The 16,962-nt window shown below is 40.7% G+C and overlaps 1 protein-coding gene across 3 annotated transcripts in view; it reads left to right on the top strand.

The window, feature by feature from the left end:
- The window catches only part of FMN1 (formin 1), a 437,404-nt gene that overhangs the window by 415,667 nt on the left and 4,775 nt on the right, over positions 1-16,962 (top strand). For 2 of the 3 annotated variants that reach the window (XM_018054501.1, XM_018054499.1), the window contains one exon: positions 16,147-16,231. In XM_018054501.1, coding sequence (XP_017909990.1) covers positions 16,147-16,231 — 85 coding nt within the window. Of the gene's footprint in view, positions 1-7,471; positions 7,570-16,146; positions 16,232-16,962 lie in introns of those variants that run through there. The other variant, XM_018054500.1, reaches the window with a different exon arrangement.

Raw genomic sequence — 16,962 nt, 5'->3', positions numbered from 1 at the left:
AGAGTGCCCGTACCTTCCTTCTAATGTCCAGGCTACTAGGCAATGGCTGGAAGGATAGCTTGACAGAGCAACACCTAAAATCACGTTAAAAACAATCCCTATGATGTTAATACCATCTGTGCTGCAGGGAAGCCTAATGAGGAAAATATCAGGATGTTGCCCTCAACCTTCTCCATCTAAAGTACCAGAAACTATGTGCAACTGAACTTTCTTAAGCAATCAAGCCACTCCCAGGCTTCCCCAAAGTCTCTTTGAATGGTATTCTTTGCTCCTTCACCTGACGCTACTTAGTGCAAGGCTACAAGGAGATCATGGCAGGGGAGTGAATAATCTGTTGGTATTTCATCTCTGCAGCTTCTTATAGTGTCTCTTGTTTCTTTTCTCCTAAAGGGAAACCATAAAAATAGCACTTTATTATAATAGCACTTTACTTATAGAAGAAGGTGTCCCTAATAATGACTGGTAAGGCCAACCCACCTTGGGAAGCCAGACTGGCAAGACATTTATTTAGAAGCATGATCTTCAGTAGGTGCCAATACCTTTTCCATCCCACAAAAACCTTATCCACCCTTCAAAAAGGTCCAGGCTGGAATTTACGAGGCTACAGACAAGGGAATGTTTTTCTCACGTTCCTTTGCTGATCATGTTCTTCTGTGTATTTCAGAATAGCCACCAGAATGAAGAGCTCTCATACTTGATAGATTCTGGTTCACATGTTTTTGAAGTTTAGTATAAGCCTAGTGACATAGTTGTTTGGATCTTTAGTTTTTATTATCCTGTCTTTCTGGGTGTTATTCACAGCAGCACACTGACTCAGACACCCATTACTACACATACTGGCGCTCAGAGCCTGCTGTGTTCCCTTTCTAGACTATTTTGACCTCTTCAGTGATGAGTGATATTAAGTCTTGTTTAAACAGGTTTACTTTACAGCTGGTCAGATTTCATGCTTTTACCAACATGCATTTCAATTTCATGAACTATGTTCCTGTAATGCCGCTCTTTTCTTTGCCTTCATCCACCCATGTTCCCAAAGCCATTGACTTTGAAAATCTTCAGTGAGGATGTGTAGATGGTGTGGGTCATGCAGTGGTTAATGTTTCTAGGTCACACCATCCTGGATGGATAACAGAGCTTCCTCTTTGAAGCTAGCGGCACTATAAGTAAAACTGTACCCCTGTAATCCTGCATCACTTCCTCAGTCCCACTGTTAACATTACAAGAGTTGAATGAGTTATTAACAAGTATGTCCTGCTAATATAACCAGACTATCTATTTTCTACTTGCTGAAATGAATTCATCATCATCTAGAGAATTTCTAACAAATCGCACCAACAAGTGTTTAAAACAAAATGGTAATTTTTGGGAGCCATCTACCTGTTTTTTTTTCATTCTTTTGGAGCAGTTCTAGGTTTTCAACAAAATTGAGAGATAGGTGGATTTCCTACAGAGATTTCCCGTGTATTCTCCTGTCCCCACACATGCATAGCTTCCTCCATTATCAACGTCACTCATCATAATGACATTTTTTTTTTTTTACCAAAGATGACTATATTGACACACCATAACTACCCAGAGTCCATAGTTTTTAGCTTAGGGCTCACCGGTAGTGTTGTCCATTTTCTGAGTTTTGACAAATTGTGTAGTAATATAATCTATTATAACATCTGACATCATACAGAGTGCTTTTCACTGTGCTAAAACTCCTCTGTGCTTTGTCTATTCAGATCTCCTTCTTGCCCCACAGCCACTCATCTTTTTATTGTCTCCATGGTTTTGCCTTTTCTGGAATATTTACTCATTTTTAAGTACTGAAATTAACCCCACTCTTTAGAGTGTAGATTTCAACCTAAGCTATGATTTGAGATCAGTTATGTCCAGACACCAGTGAGTTGCCTGTGTGACTTTTTAAATTAAAAATATAACCTAGGTTTATACATAAGACTTATTCAGAGGTTAATAGGCTGACAGTCTTGTTACAATTCATACAGTTATTTGTAATGGGAAAGAAAGGAAACAGGGAAGTACAGATGACCCAAAGAAAATGTTAATTGCAGTCAATTAAATTGGAAGGAATCTTAGGGTATAATCTATTGGATTCATTTCATCTCCAGTCTAAGGTATTAAGAGCAAAGGAAGTGAACAGAAATTGAAAAGTAGAATAGGGCTGAAATCAGGAAGATCAGTTAAATTTTCCAGCACAAAAACACAAAGAAAATGAATCATAATGAAATGTAATGTCTTTATTACAGGGAAGTAAGTGGATGCTCCCATGGGCACTTAATTTTCCCACATTTCAGCTCCTCTGAATCTGTCCCCACAATGCCTGTCTGTGAGTCTTTGTCAGAGGCTGTTGATCTTCCATGCTTAGAACATTTCTGGAAAGTATCAAGCAGGGGAGAGTGCAGAACTGGCTGTGTCTTGATTTTTAAAGCTTTGATATTTTATTAAAGCCCCAAAGCTGGAATCTGGTGTCTGTGGCTGTCAGAAGAATCATTCTTTGGAGAGGCCTTGTCTTCTTAATCAGCTCTTTATCTCCCAGAGATCCCTAGACAGTTCTTTAAGAAGAAGACTTCTCTTGGCTCTCATTCTCCTGGACAAGAAGGTCGTTTTTTTCCCCTTCTCCCAGGAGATTCAGTGGGTTCCACTGAGTTCCATACATTAGGGTTTTCCAACTTTTCATTTTTTTAAGAGCTTTTTCATTTTTTATACAAATGAAAACATTCATGAAACCTCAATATATTAAATAAAATTTTCTGGTTGAAGCAGTCTTGCAAATGCTTGGGTTAAGAGAATCCTTAACTTTTCCTTCTTTTCCTGAGGCACCTTTGCTGAGTTTTAAGGTATTTTGGAAGACTGTTTGGAAATGCTGCCCCAAGTCATTGGTCATTCCATTAGTGACATGGAGTATGAAACAGCCTAACACTCTACCCCATCTTCTGTATCTCATTTACTTCTTGGTTGGCTAGTATGCCCAATCCCTATGGTTAAAAATGAAGGCACATCTGTTACTATAAAGTTCAGGACGATTTCAGTGTGTTCTGCCTTGTACGTTATGAACCAATGAAAAATTAGATGTCAAAAGAATAAAGACATCTTCTTCAGTCTCACGGAAGTCTGGGTTCTGAGTTGGTTTCATTCAGCTGTAGGAATACACATCTAGCCTGTAGAAACTCCAAAGTATGCCCAGTTTTAAGATCTCCCAGAAAAGGAGGCTGTAGTGTGGAGAATCTGAGCCTTTGAATGGAAAGACATATCACTGTTTGGAATGCAGTTTCCTCAACTGCCTTGTGATCCCAGCTGTCTGATGGGTTAAACAAAAAGTGTGAAACTGTCCATTATTCAGATCTTTTCATTTAGGATGGGAGTAATATTTTCTTGGCGCTTTCTACATGGAAGCAGAATTTCCTCTGCAACCAAGGAGTAGAAACAGAATTCCCTCCCCAACTATCCAGGGTTGTGAATTATTTCTATGGAATTAAGACTGAGCAGGACTGTCAGAGGGCACATGTCACCGCCCTGTCTCATATTCACGTCTTTCCCCAGTAAACTTTGACAGCAACTGAAATTTACTGGGGCCTTCAATAAGTCTCTAGAGATACATTATAACAAGAAGGAAGAAAAGGTTTTCAAAAATCAAATTTTCTAAAGCATTTGTAAATTCAAAGTAGTTCTTTTCTTTCTCTAACTTGTTTGCATGTTTTTCTCCCTATATTTCAGATTTTTTTTAGAGGATGTGAGATGTAATCTTTGAAATCAAGTCTAGGTATTCTCCTATGAGTAATCATGAGCAACTGTGTGTGATAGTGTAAATATTTAGACAAGAAACAAAAATAGAACCAAGATCTAGGCCAGGACCAAAAATAAGTCCATGAGCAGTGGAGCTGGGGAGGTTAGAAATTGTCTAACCAGTTCTTTGACTGAATGCAAAAAAGTTCTTACCTCGTAAGTGAGAAAGGCAGATGCCAGACTTGGGAAAAGTTGTATAACCTCACGGAGCCTCAATCTCCTTGGGGACAAAACAGTGTGATACTTTCAGGAATCCTGGAATGTGTACATAATCTGATATGTATAAATATTTAGCACATTTGGGTGGCCTTGAGCATCCTTTCCTTTTCCGTATGTAGGACCCAACCAGCTAGATTTACTGGAGCTAGGTTTTTAAATGCTTTTATGTGTTATTTTTTTCCCCAAAGCTAAGCGCAGAAAATAATTTTTCTACAACTTTTGGGTATTTACTAAACAGTTAGGCTTGTTTAAGGAAGGGGGTAAAAACTGTGAGTGCAAGTCATTTGTCACCTAGACATTTGCTAACAACTGACTGGCGCATGGCACTGCTAAGTGTGGGATCAGGGAGGACACTCAGATATGCGGAGGCATAATGACTGTCCTCAAGTGGTTCCAGTAGTTTAAGGGAAACAAGACACCTCTACAGTCCTGAGAGGAAAAGTTCCTAAGTGCCTTAAGAGAGGGGCAAAGTGCCCCTTTGCTTGAGAAAAGAGCAATTACTTCTGACTAAGAGAGATGAAGGAAGCTTTCATGACACTGGCACTTAAGCCGGGACTAGAAGAATGGGAAGAATTTGAACACATGGAAGTGAGTAAAAAAAGTCATGGAGGGAACAGTCAGAGCAAGATGCAGGGGAGAGAAGAGCCTTGGTACAAAGAAGAGTGAGAAGTTTGACCAGGACAGGAACACATGGAGCAAGCGAAGTGAAGGAAAGGATGCTTGATCAGGAATCATAGATAATATGTTTCTTCAGTTTTCATAGCAATTGTGCTCTTTAGGTGTGATATTATTTCCACTTAGAAAAAAATATTTTTTTTGGCCCGCTAGATCTTAGTTTCCCAACCAGGGATCTGTACCCCCTGCAGCGGAAGGCCCGAGTCTTAACCACTGGTCCTCCAGGGAAGTCCCTATTTCCACTTTTAACAGATGAGGAAATTGAGGCTCTAAAGGGTTAAGTGATTTGCCCAGGGATAGTATTAAACTAGATCTGGGTCTGAAAAGGTAAGATAGACCAGTAAACTACATTTAAAACAGGAGGAGTGTTGAGTGTCAGAGTAAGGAATTTTCTGGATCCTATACTGTAGTTGTGGCTTCCCTGGTGGCTCAGGGATAAAGAATCCACTTGGCAGTGCAGGAGATGCAGGTTTGATCCCTGGAGAAGGAAACGGCAACCCACTCCAGTATTCTTGACGTGAGAATTCCATGGACAGAGGAGCCTGGCAAACATCAGTCCTTGGGGTCACAAAAGAGTTGGACATGACTTAGTGACTAAACAACAGCAGCAACATACTATGGTTCAAGCGTCAGCGAGCTGCTGCCTGTGGGCCAAATCCACCTCACAGCCAGCTTTTGTAAATAAGTTTCTCAGAACGCAGCATTGCACTGCCGTTCAGTTGCATCACTGTGGGGCTCCTTTCACGCTACAACAACAGTGTAGTCCCAGAGACCCTATGGCTCACAAAGTCTAAAATATTGACTCTCTGGCTCTTTACAGGAAACCTTTGCTACCCTGGCTGTGGGCGTCACTGAGACTTTTTTGAGAAGGGCGATGACATTCTTAGAGTGATGTGTTATTCATTGATACCATTTTCATCAGTAGGATGCATCGGAGGGAACTAGATCATTTCAAAGACTATTTTAGTAATCTAGGCCCTCACCCCTGAGCTCTCAAACTATCACAGTAGCCTTCCAGCAAGTTTCTGACCAAAACTTGGAAGCTGAGAGAGTCCAGGCAGGCAGCAAAAATGACTGAAGTGTGCCAGGTATGTGCAAACAAGCTGGTAGCTGGCAGCACCTCACAGCCTCAGCGCTGAGCACAGGACGGGCAGTGATGGCCAGTGCTGCAGACTGAGGTGTGGTCACAGTCAAATGCTGCTCAGTGTTACGGTACCTTCTAGTTTTCTAAGGGAGGCCAGAACTTTGGATTCTATGTGAAGTCTCTGCATTACCCACGCTAGCTCACATTTGTTTAACCCTCCTGGAGTTGATGGAAGCTGGATTTACATTGGTTTAAATCCCCCTTGGCCAATCACACTGCTGGCCTCTTCTCTTCAGTTCCTTCTCACGTGATTACCAGAAGACTGATGTTGAAGTGAGCTTAGTATGATCAGTGACAGCAGCTGCTGTCACTTCTTCAGCAGGTATAGGACACTTTGACCAGAGTTTTTAAAGGACATTTTTGAGAGATAGACAGGCAACTGACCAACTGACTGACCAACCAATTATCAAAAAAAAAAAAAAATCGATCTCTTGTCAGGTCAAGGCAGTTTTCAAGACCTTCCTACATGCTCTGTTATGACAATGTATGTAACATAGCCAGCTGGTCAGAATTTTTAAGTGTTTGTCTCTTAGCATGCATGTATAGGTTTCATGTCATATGATACAAAAACTATTGACAAATAGCCTTGCCCTCCACCATTAACATTGCCCTCTAATGGAAAGGCTATCTAGAGAATCTCATGAGAACTTGTTGATCTGTATTTTGCGGGATTGGCTTTGAGCATTGTTGTTGTTGTTGGACATGACACTCAGTCTTGTCCAACTCTGTGAATCCATGGACTGCGGCACACAGGATTCCCTGTCCATCACCAGAGCTGGCTCAGACTCACGTCCGTTAAGTCCGTGATGCCATCCAACCATCTCGTCCTCTGTTGTTCGCTTCTCCTGTCTTCTATCTTTCCCAGCATCAGAGGTTTTTCCTGTGAGTCAGTTCTTTGCATCAAGTGGCCAAAGTATTCTAGCTTTAGCTTCAGCGTCAGTCCTTGCAATGAATATTCAGGACTGATTTCCTTTAGAATGGACTGGTTTGATCTCCTTGCAGTCCAAGGGACTCTTTAAGAGTCTTCTCCAACACCACAGTTCAAAAGCATCAGTTCTTCAGTGCTCAGTCTTCTTTATGGTCCAGCTCTCACATCCCTAAATGACTACTGGGAAAAAAATGTAGCTCTGACTGCACAGTCCTTTGTCAGCAAAGTAATGTCCCTGCTCTTTAATATTCCGTCTAGGTGGTCATAGCTTTTCTTCCAAGGAGCAAGCGTCTTAATTTCATGGCTGCAGTCACCATCTGCAGTGATTTTGGAGCCCAAGAAAATAAAGTCCGTCACTATTCCATTGTCTCCCCATCTGTTTGCCTTGAAGTGATGGGACCCAATGCCATGATCTTCGTGTTTTGAATGTTGAGTTTTAAGCCAGCTTTTTCACTCTCCTCTTTCACTTTCATCAAGAGGCTCTTTAGTTCCTCTTTGCTTTTTGCCATAAGGGTGGTGTCATTGAGCACTGAGCATTGGTGATGTTATGGTGAGAGAAAGTGACTTTATATTTTCATGCGCCAGAATGGACTTGAATATTTTCCCCATAACCATTCTTGAGACCTAAGTTTTTATAGTTTGGAGGTTAATGACTTATAATTATTTATTAATTCATTAACTCAGTTTATGGTCACATACTATATGCCATTTTACAGGGTAAAATGTGAAGGAAAGAAGGTGAAGTCCTATCCCCTGCTTTTGAGAAGCTCTGGTCTTGTGTAACAGCAGGTGCATAACATGATTGCAACACAGTGAAATAAATTAACCTTGACAGGAGGTATGAACTTTATCCAACCAGATTTCTTTCTTTATGTAATAAATGTGCCGTGGAAAAAAATGATTGGAAAACATTCTGTTTTATTAATACAATAACCTTAAATGTCCTAGAAAGTCTTAGACAGGACCAACCTTATAATTTATAGGGCTCCTTGTTCAAAAACTGGGGATCTCAAGAACATGGTGGGAGTGCATTAAATGAAGAAGCCCCATGCAACTGTGCATGTGTGTGCCCAGGCAGCCTCGAGGGCTCAGCAAAAACTTCAGATGAGCAGTATTTTAAGGAAGTAAAGGATTTTTTTTTAATTTGTTCTGTAGGTCTCTTTATGGCATGTACAGCCTCTGTATCAAGGGCTAGGAACACAGCAATGAAAATGATAGCCACCATCTCTACCTTCATGTATCTTATTGTCTAGCCTAGAGATTTGTATGTGATAATTTTCCTTAATTGCCCCATTGTGTCTTAATTACATTCTCAGAAAAGTATTTAAATGGCCAGTAAGTCTTGCTTTTTCTTTATACTTTTAATTATATAGAACACTTTGAAAATATAATCCTTCCATGTATAAATATAGAATTTTCCTATAAGGAACAAGTGTTATTTTGGTTATGAGATAAACAAGGTTAACGTGAAAAAAATATATTTACTCACAAATTCTATAATTTGAAATGTAAATTTTATTTATGATACTTACATCAGAGAAACTTGGGGAAATTGTGAGGAAATAGATTCAATCTTCTTTTGAAGTTGAAATAGTTTCTTACTTATTTATCTGGAAAAGGTCAGTTTTCATTCCAATCCCAAAGAAAGGCAATGCTAAAGAGTGTTCAAACTGCTGCACAGTTGCACTCATCTCACACACTAGCAAAGTAATGCTCAAAATTCTTCAAGCCAGGCTTCAACAGTACGTGAACCATGAACTCAGAGACCACATTGCCAACATCCACTGGATCACCAAAAAGGCAAGAAAGTTCCATAAAAATATCTACTCTGCTTTATTGACTACACCAAAGCCTTTGACTGTTGTGGATCACAACAAACTGTGGAAAATTCTTCAAGAGATGGGAATACCAGACCACCTTACCTGCCTCCTGAGAAATCTGTATGCAGGTCAAGAAGCAACAGTTAGAACCAGACATGGAACAGCAGACTGGTTCCAAATCAGGAAAGGAGTGCATCTGTCACCCTGCTTGTTTAACTTATATGCAGAGTGCATCATGCGAGATGCCAGCTGAATGAAGCACAAGCCGCAATCAAGACTGCCATGAGAAATAAGAGTAACCTCAGATATGCAAATGACACTACCCTTATGGCAGAAAGCAAAGAGGAACTAAAGAGCCTCTTGATGAAAATGAAAAAGAGTGAAAAAGTTCACTTAAAGCTCAACATTCAGAAAACTAGGATCGTGGCATCCAGTCCCATCACTTCATGGCAAATAGATGGGGAAACAGTGGCTGACTTTATTTTCTTGGGTTACAAAATCACTACAGATGGTGATTGCAGCCATGAAATTAAAAGACGCTTACTCCTTGGAAGGAAAGTTATGACCCACCTAGACAGCATATTAAAAAGCAGAGACATTACTTTGCCAACTTAGTCAAAGCTATGGTTTTTCCAGTAATCATGTATGGATATGAGAGTGGGACTATAAAGAAAGCTGAGTGCGAAAGAATTGGTGCTTTTGAACTGTGATGTTGGAGAAGACTCTTGAAGAGTCCCTTGGACTGCAAGGAGATCCAACCAGTCCATCCTAAAGGAGATCAGTCCTGGGTGTTCATTGGAAGGACTAATGTTAAAGCTGAAACTCCAATCCTATGGCCACCTGATGCGAAGAGCAGACTCATTGGAAAAGACCCTGATGCTGGGAAAGATTGAAGGCAGGAGAAAAAGGGAACAACAGAGGATGAGATGGTTGGATGGCATCACTGACTCAATGGAGTTGAATTTGAGTAAGCCCCAGAAGTTGATAATGGACAGAGAGGCCTGGCATGCTGCAGTCATGGGGTCACAAAGAGTCGGACACAACTGAGCAGAACTGAACTGATTTATTTGGTTGAGAAACGTATGTCATGTCTCCGTCAAAGTATAGCTTCTCATTATGACTTTTAAAATTTGTGTTCAGATCAGAAAAAGTTGAGGTGAGTTCCTTGGTTTGCTGAGTCTCTGGATAATAGCATTAGTTGATTCAGTTTGCTTTCAGAACACACGTAAATAATATTATTACAAGATAGTATTTAGCCAGCAGCTCCATTAGTATTATTTATAGTCAGAAACTGTTGTCATGCATTCTTTAGGAGTTGCTTTATCTCTGTGATGGAAGATTCCATTATGCTTATCCTTTATTAAATGTTCAGTTCGGTGGCTCAGTCATGTCTGACTCTTTGCAATCCCATGGACTGCGGCATGCCAGGCCTCCCTGTCCATCACCAACTCCCAGAGTTTACTCAAACTCATGTCAATTGAGTCAGTAATACCATCCAACCATCTCATCCTCTGTTGCCCCCTTCTCCTCCTGTCTGTACCAGCATCAGGGTCTTTTCCAGTGAGTCGGCTCTTTGCATCAAGTGGCCAGAGTATTAGAGCTTCAGCTTCGGCATCAGTCCTTCCAATGAATATTCAGGACTGATTTCCTTTAGGATTGACTGATTAGATCTCCTTGCAGTCCAAGGGACTCTCAAGAGTCTTCTCCAACACCACAGTTCAGAAGCAACAATTCTTTGGCACTCAGCCTTCTTTATGGCCCAACTCTCATCCATACATGACTATTGGAAAAATCATAGCTTTCACTATATGGAGCTTTGTCAGCAAAGCAATGTCTCTGCTTTTTAATACACTATCTAGGTTTTTCATAGCTTTTCTTCCACAGAGCAAGCATCTTTTAATTTCATGGCTGCAGTCACTGTCTGCAGTGATTTTGGAGCACCAAAAAACAAAGCCTACCACTGTTTCCATTTTTTTCTCCATCTATTTTCCATGAAGTGATAGGACTGGATGTCATGATCTTAGCTTTTTAAATGTTGAATTTTAAGCCAATTTTTCATTCTCCTCTTTCACCTTCATCAAGAGGCTCTTTTGTTCCTCTTCACTTTCTGCCATTAGGGTGGTGCTACTGCTACTGCTAAGTCTCTTCAGTTGTGTCCGACTCTGTACGACTCCATAGACGGCAGCCCACCAGGCACCCCGTCCCCGGGACTCTCCAGGCAAGAACACAGGAGTGGGTTGCCATTTCCTTCTCCAGTGCATGAAAGTGAAAAGTGAAAGTGAAGTCGCTCAGTCGTGTCTGACTCTTCACAACCCCATGGACTGCAGCCTATCAGGCTCCTCAGTCCATGGGATTTTTATCATCTGCATATCTGAGGTTATTGATATTTCTCCTGGAAATCTTGATTCCAGCTTGTGATTCATCCAGCCAGGTATTTTTCTTGATGTACTCTGCATATAAGTTAAATAAGCAGGGTGATGATATACAGCCTTGACGTACTCCTTTCATGATTTTGAACCAGTCCATTGTTCCATGTCCAGTTCTAACTGTTAATTCTTGTCCTGCATATAGGTTTCTCACAAGGCAGGTAAGGTGGTTTGGTATTCCCATCTCTTGAAGAATTTTCCACAGTTTGCTGTGATCCACACAGTCAAAGGCTTTAGCATAGTCAATGAAGCAGAAGTTTTTCTGGAATTCCCTTGTTTTTTTTATGATCCAACGGATGTTGGCAGTTTGATCTAGATATGTTAATTAATTTAATCCTCACAGTAACACCATGTAATTAATGTTATGTATATATGATTGTTGGTTTTTTGTTTGTTTGGGGGCTTCCCTGTATGGCTAAGGCTGTAAAGAATCTGCCTTCAATGCACAATACCCAGGTTTGATCCCTGAGTTGGGAAGATCCTGAAGAAAGGAATGGCTGTGCCCTCCAGTATTCTTGCCCGGAGAATTCCGTGGACAGAGGAGCCCAGTGGGCTGTAGTCCATGGGGTCGGACATGACCATGCAGCTAACACACACACACACACATACACACGATGCATATGTATATCATGCCATTTTATATATAAAGAAACTGAAAGTTGATTAACTCACTTCAAGTTGTCTAATAACTGGCAGAGTTAGAGTTAAATTAAAGCCTCACTGGTGCTGAAGCTACTTTGCACCAAGCTTTGATTCTTCTCAGTCCTTTCTGATTTTCTAGAGTGCCCTGTGAAAGGGAGACCTCATAATTGGATGAGAATCTTTAGAGAAAAGCAAGATAGAATCACCAAGATCGGAATTGTCCTCAGAAACCTGGGGTGTGCATGAGAACCTCCGTCTACAGAACAGTCACAGAGCAATAGGAAATGGTTAGCAGTGGGAACAGGACATTAGGTTATCTCCTTCCCAGTTTACCTAATTCCCCTTTTCCAATCACCATCCCCTGCCCCCAATACTGCGAGAACATGGAAAGTGATTGCAGAGCTACTAAGAAATATGGGAATCGAGGGAGGCAATGCTGAGCGTGGATCATGGTAGAAGACCACTTCCGGAAGAAGAGATCAGAATTCTAAGATGAAAAGGAACTAGTTAAGCAAAAGATGACCCTCAGATTTCCTAAAAGTTAAGGAGCCGCAGGAGGAATAGTAATTCCAAGCGATTCCATTGGAATTGAGATTAAAGGATGAACAATAGGTGCTTTTGTTGAAAACAAATCTTGCTGGAGAAAACCAAGGAAAGAAGGTGCTACAAGCCATGGCCTCATCTTGATTGCAGATCCCTTACTGATTGGTCTCCAATGAAGTCTGAACAGGATTTGCTCCTTCTAGTACATTCTTTTCTTATGTGAGTATGGTGACAATTACTGCTAGAAGCAGAAAAGTTTAGTAGGCAGTGTGGTATATTTGTCAGACCTATGCCAGAGCTTGTTCTCACGGCAGCTCTGCAGATGCATTTCTTGGGTTACATAATTCATTGCTCATCTTTGTCTCATTTTTCTTTTCTGATGCACAAGTCAGCATGTTGAATTCATTGAACTAACTTGTGTATGTGGGCAGAGAGGTTGGATTATGCAGTGTGTATTTCAAACAAATTGTGCAAAATTAAGTAACAAGCTAAGGCGCTCAGCCACTTCTTCAGTATTAAGCAAGTATGGGATTAGTAATGAGTGAAAGATTCAGATTTGAGGCCCTGAAAAAAAGCATGTTCATTTTTTTATGTCTTTGATTTGAAGACATTTTTAAAACACAGACATTTAAAACAAAGACATTCAAAACCATAAAATATTTTTAAAGAAATTTTTAAGTAAACATATTAAAGATAACACAACACACCCATATTCCCACCACCTAGAACTGTTAACATTTTGCCCCATATTCTTAAAGATTTTATAATTGAAAATGAAATATTGTGGATAAAAATGGAATTCTGTTTGACATTTGCTGTTGTTCAGTCGCTAAGTTGTGTCTGACTCTTTGCAACCCCATGGACTGCAGCACGCCAGGCTTCCCTGTCCTTCACTCTCTCTAGAAGTTTCCTCAGACTTAATGTCCATTGAGGCAGTGAAACCATCCAACCATCTCCTCCTCTGCCACCCTTGTCTCCTTTAGACATACTGCCTCCCAAAGTCATTCTCTTCTTCCATCTTTCTAGCAATAACTTCTATCATGAAAACAGTCTCTTTCCAGTCTGCATATAAGTATAAATAGATGTTTACATACAGGTGCAGGCCTCTGTGAACAGTCTTTTGTGGGCACTGCTCCCCAGCATTTACACAAGGTAGCATAACACACACACAGTAACAGGAGTAGTGAACATATGTCGCGTGATTACACTGTGCCTGGAGCAGCACTTTCTCAGTCCTTTCAGTGACTCAGCATAGCCCGCACTGTTGCATCTCCTTTTCTAGGTGCACAGAGAGGTCACTTGCCCAGGGTCACACAGCTAATAAGTAGTGGGGCTGAGAATTAATCCCACAGTCCGGCTCTGGAGTTGAGCACTTGACCACCAGGCTAGATGGCCTCTTCACTCTCTACCCTACAGAGTTTGTCACTGTTTCAATATCATGTTTCCAATATCCACAATTGTCGGTCACAGATTTAGTTTCTTCATTTTCACAGTTTTACTGTATTCTGTTAAATTAATATAATATATAAGCATCACTGCACTGTGCTTGGGCTTTCCAGATGGCTCAGTGGTAAAGAACCTTCCTGCCAATACAGGAGATGCAAAGACTCCAATTCAGTCCCTGGGTTGGGAAGATCCCCTGGAATAGGCAGTGGCAACTCACTCCAGTATTCTTGCCTGTAGAATTCCATGGACAGAGGATCCTGATGGGCTACAGTTCATGGGGTTGCAAAGAGTTGGACACGACCGAGCACACACACAACACGGTGCTTAAGACCTATAAAATGCAAACAGTGAAAGTTTCTATCTCACAGGGTTGCTGGGAGAATTGAATGGCTTAATTCAAATAAAGCAGGGAGAAGAGTACCTAGCAGAGAGTACGCACCCTGTAAATGTCAGCTGTTACTATTTGCTCTTATCATCTATCCTGTATCCTCTTGAACCTGATTATTAGGTTGTTTCAATTTTTCATTATTGCATACATTGCAACAATGAAAGCCCCGTGTCTAAATATAAAATTTTCTTTTGGGTATCTCCCTAGAAGAGGAACTGATAGCTCATAGGGTATGTATGCGTTCAGTTTCACTTGATGCTGCCGAAGCTTGCTGTGTACATTCACATACCCTCATACATGTTTTGGGTTCTATCACCCATTATTGTCCTCAATGTCAGTTGACATTCTCTGTTAGATTTGCCAATCTGATGGTTGAGAGATACTGCCTTGTATTCTGAATTGATAAGCTGAGTAAGAAATAATGTCATGTTGTGGAATTGGGTTTTTTATAACAGCTTTATTGAGCTATGATTCACATGCTGTAAAATTTACCCTTTTGAAAGTGTTCAATTCAGCGGTTTTCCATATAGTCACAAGGATCTGCAACCATCACTGATAGCTAGTTTTAGGAGAAACCCCTTATTCATTAGCAGTCACTCCCACCTCTCTACTGCCCCCAGCCCCTGGCATTGCTAATCTACTTCATGTTTCTTTTATTTGCCTACTCTGGACATTGCATATAAATGGAACCATATAATATGTGGGTTTTTGTAGCTGGCTTCTTTCATTTATCTTAATGAAATGGATTTTTTAGGTTCATCCATGATATAGCTTTCATTCAGCACTTCATTCCTAAATATGGCCCAGTACTTCATTCCTTAAAATATTCTGTTGTGTTAATATACTACCATTTGTTTATTCATTTATCAGCTAATGCAAATTTGGACTGTTTCTACTTTGGCTGTTTTAAATAATTTTAAATAATGCTGCTATAATAATCCATATGTATATTTTTTATAGACAAATATTTTCATTTTCTTGGGTATACATATATTAATATACCAAGTAGTGGAATTGCTGAGTCATATGCTAACTATGTGGATAAAAATGGAATTCTGTTTGACGTTTGTTGTTGTTCAGTCACTAAGTTGTGTCTGACTCCGTGGACTGCAGCACACCAGGCTTCCCTGTCCTTCACTCTCTCGAGGAGTTTCCTCAAACTTATGTCCATTGAGGCAGTGAAACCATCACTGCCAGTTTAACATTTTGCCCCAACAGTTTAACATCAACCAGTTTAACATTTTGAAAAGCTGCCAAACTGTTTTCCAACGTGACTGTACCATTCTCTAGTTCCATCAGCAGTGTAGAAGGATTCCAGTTTCTTCACATCCTCATCTCCAATGCTTGTTATTGTCCTTTTTAATTCTGTCCATCCCTAGGGGCTAGAAGTGGTATCTCCTTGTGGTCTTGCTTTGTATTTCTCTGACTGATGATGTCGAGCATCTTTTCATGTGCTTAGGAGCCATCTGTCTGTCTTTGGAGAAACATCTAGTCAAATATTTTGCCTATTTTTTAAGTTGGGTGATTTGTCTTTTTGAGTTTGTAAGCTATCCATGTAATCTGAATGTAAGTCCTTTATCAGATACATGATTTACAAATATTTTCCCCATTCTGTGGGTTGTCTTTTGACTTTCTTGATGTGAACTGGTGGATTTTTTTTTTTTCTCTGCTACATAGCTTGCAGGATCTTAGTTCTCTAACCAGGGATTGAACCAGAGCCCCTGACAGTGAAAGCACCAAGTCCTAACCACTGGACAGCAGGGAACTCTCTGGTGGATTTATATTCTCAGTTTTGTATGTTTCTCCAAAATTTTAGTTTTTCAGATTGTCTTTATCCTGTCTGCTGAGTGGTTCACAAGCCAGATAGCCTTGGGGTGTGCCCTTAGAATAACAGGGAGTCCATTCAGTATTCCATAGATCAGTTGTTTTGATACCCCAGAGGAGATACCCTCACAGAATCTGAATTTAATCATGAAAAGCACTGGAAAAGCCACCCTTTATATTTCAGACTGCTAACTGATGAACTTAACAGCATTTGGATCTCTATTTAACCTGACCTCTTCTTTCCTTTTTTCTCCTCTTTTCTTTTCCTCCTCTCTCCTCCCCACTCCCTGTTTTGATTTCAGATTGAAAATGGCTCAGGAATCAGTCAGCAAGTTAACAGCAGAGAAGAAAGTGGAGACAAAGAAAATCAACCCCACGGCTAGTCTGGTGAGATGCATTTTTCATCACAACCTCAAGACTTTTCATTATACCTGAAGTGCACCCAGAAGTGGGCCTAAATTTAAAGGATAAAACCCAGAGGGATGAGTAGTATACATATTCTCAGTTCCCATCCCAGGATACCACATGGTGAGAAAGGACATAGGGGAGGACAGAGTAAGGAGCAAAACCCAGCCCTGTGTGCTCTTCCAGCAAATTCAAACAGGGTCCTTTCCCGATAACCCAAATGTAGTCACTTGCCATTTCACACCCTTGCCCATCGCACCTCACACCAGGATCCCCTTCATCTCAAAGTACCCTTCTCCTGAACTTGTTGAAGCATTTTACCCTCACCAGTTCTTTTTTCTTGTTAAAGAAAGGGGTAGGGAGTAGCCTCTTTTGATAGTTGGTAAAACTGAAATGCAGAAAAATACAGCCTACCAAGATCACTTCTCAGACTGCTGGCTGGTCCCCTGACTGCTCGCCCTAGTAGAAACTAGCAGACTACTGTTTCTTCCTAGCCATGAAGGGAAGCTGTCCTCCACAGTCCCATTTGCAATACTGATCGCAAGGAATCTCCATGAAACAGTTGGAATAGCTGAATGGTTAGGAAACCAAGGTATAGAGGTTCAAGTCCCAGCTTAGCCACTTTCTAGTTATATTTTACTAGTTGTGAAGTTACTTCTTTATTCTTCACTAGTACTTTTGCCAGTTGCTTTAAATTCTTTGACCACCTAAGT

Source organism: Capra hircus, chromosome 10 (genome assembly GCF_001704415.2).
Source record: "Capra hircus breed San Clemente chromosome 10, ASM170441v1, whole genome shotgun sequence".
In the NCBI taxonomy this organism is placed as follows: Eukaryota; Metazoa; Chordata; class Mammalia; order Artiodactyla; family Bovidae; genus Capra; species Capra hircus.
This window is presented reverse-complemented; position numbering and strand designations above follow the sequence as displayed.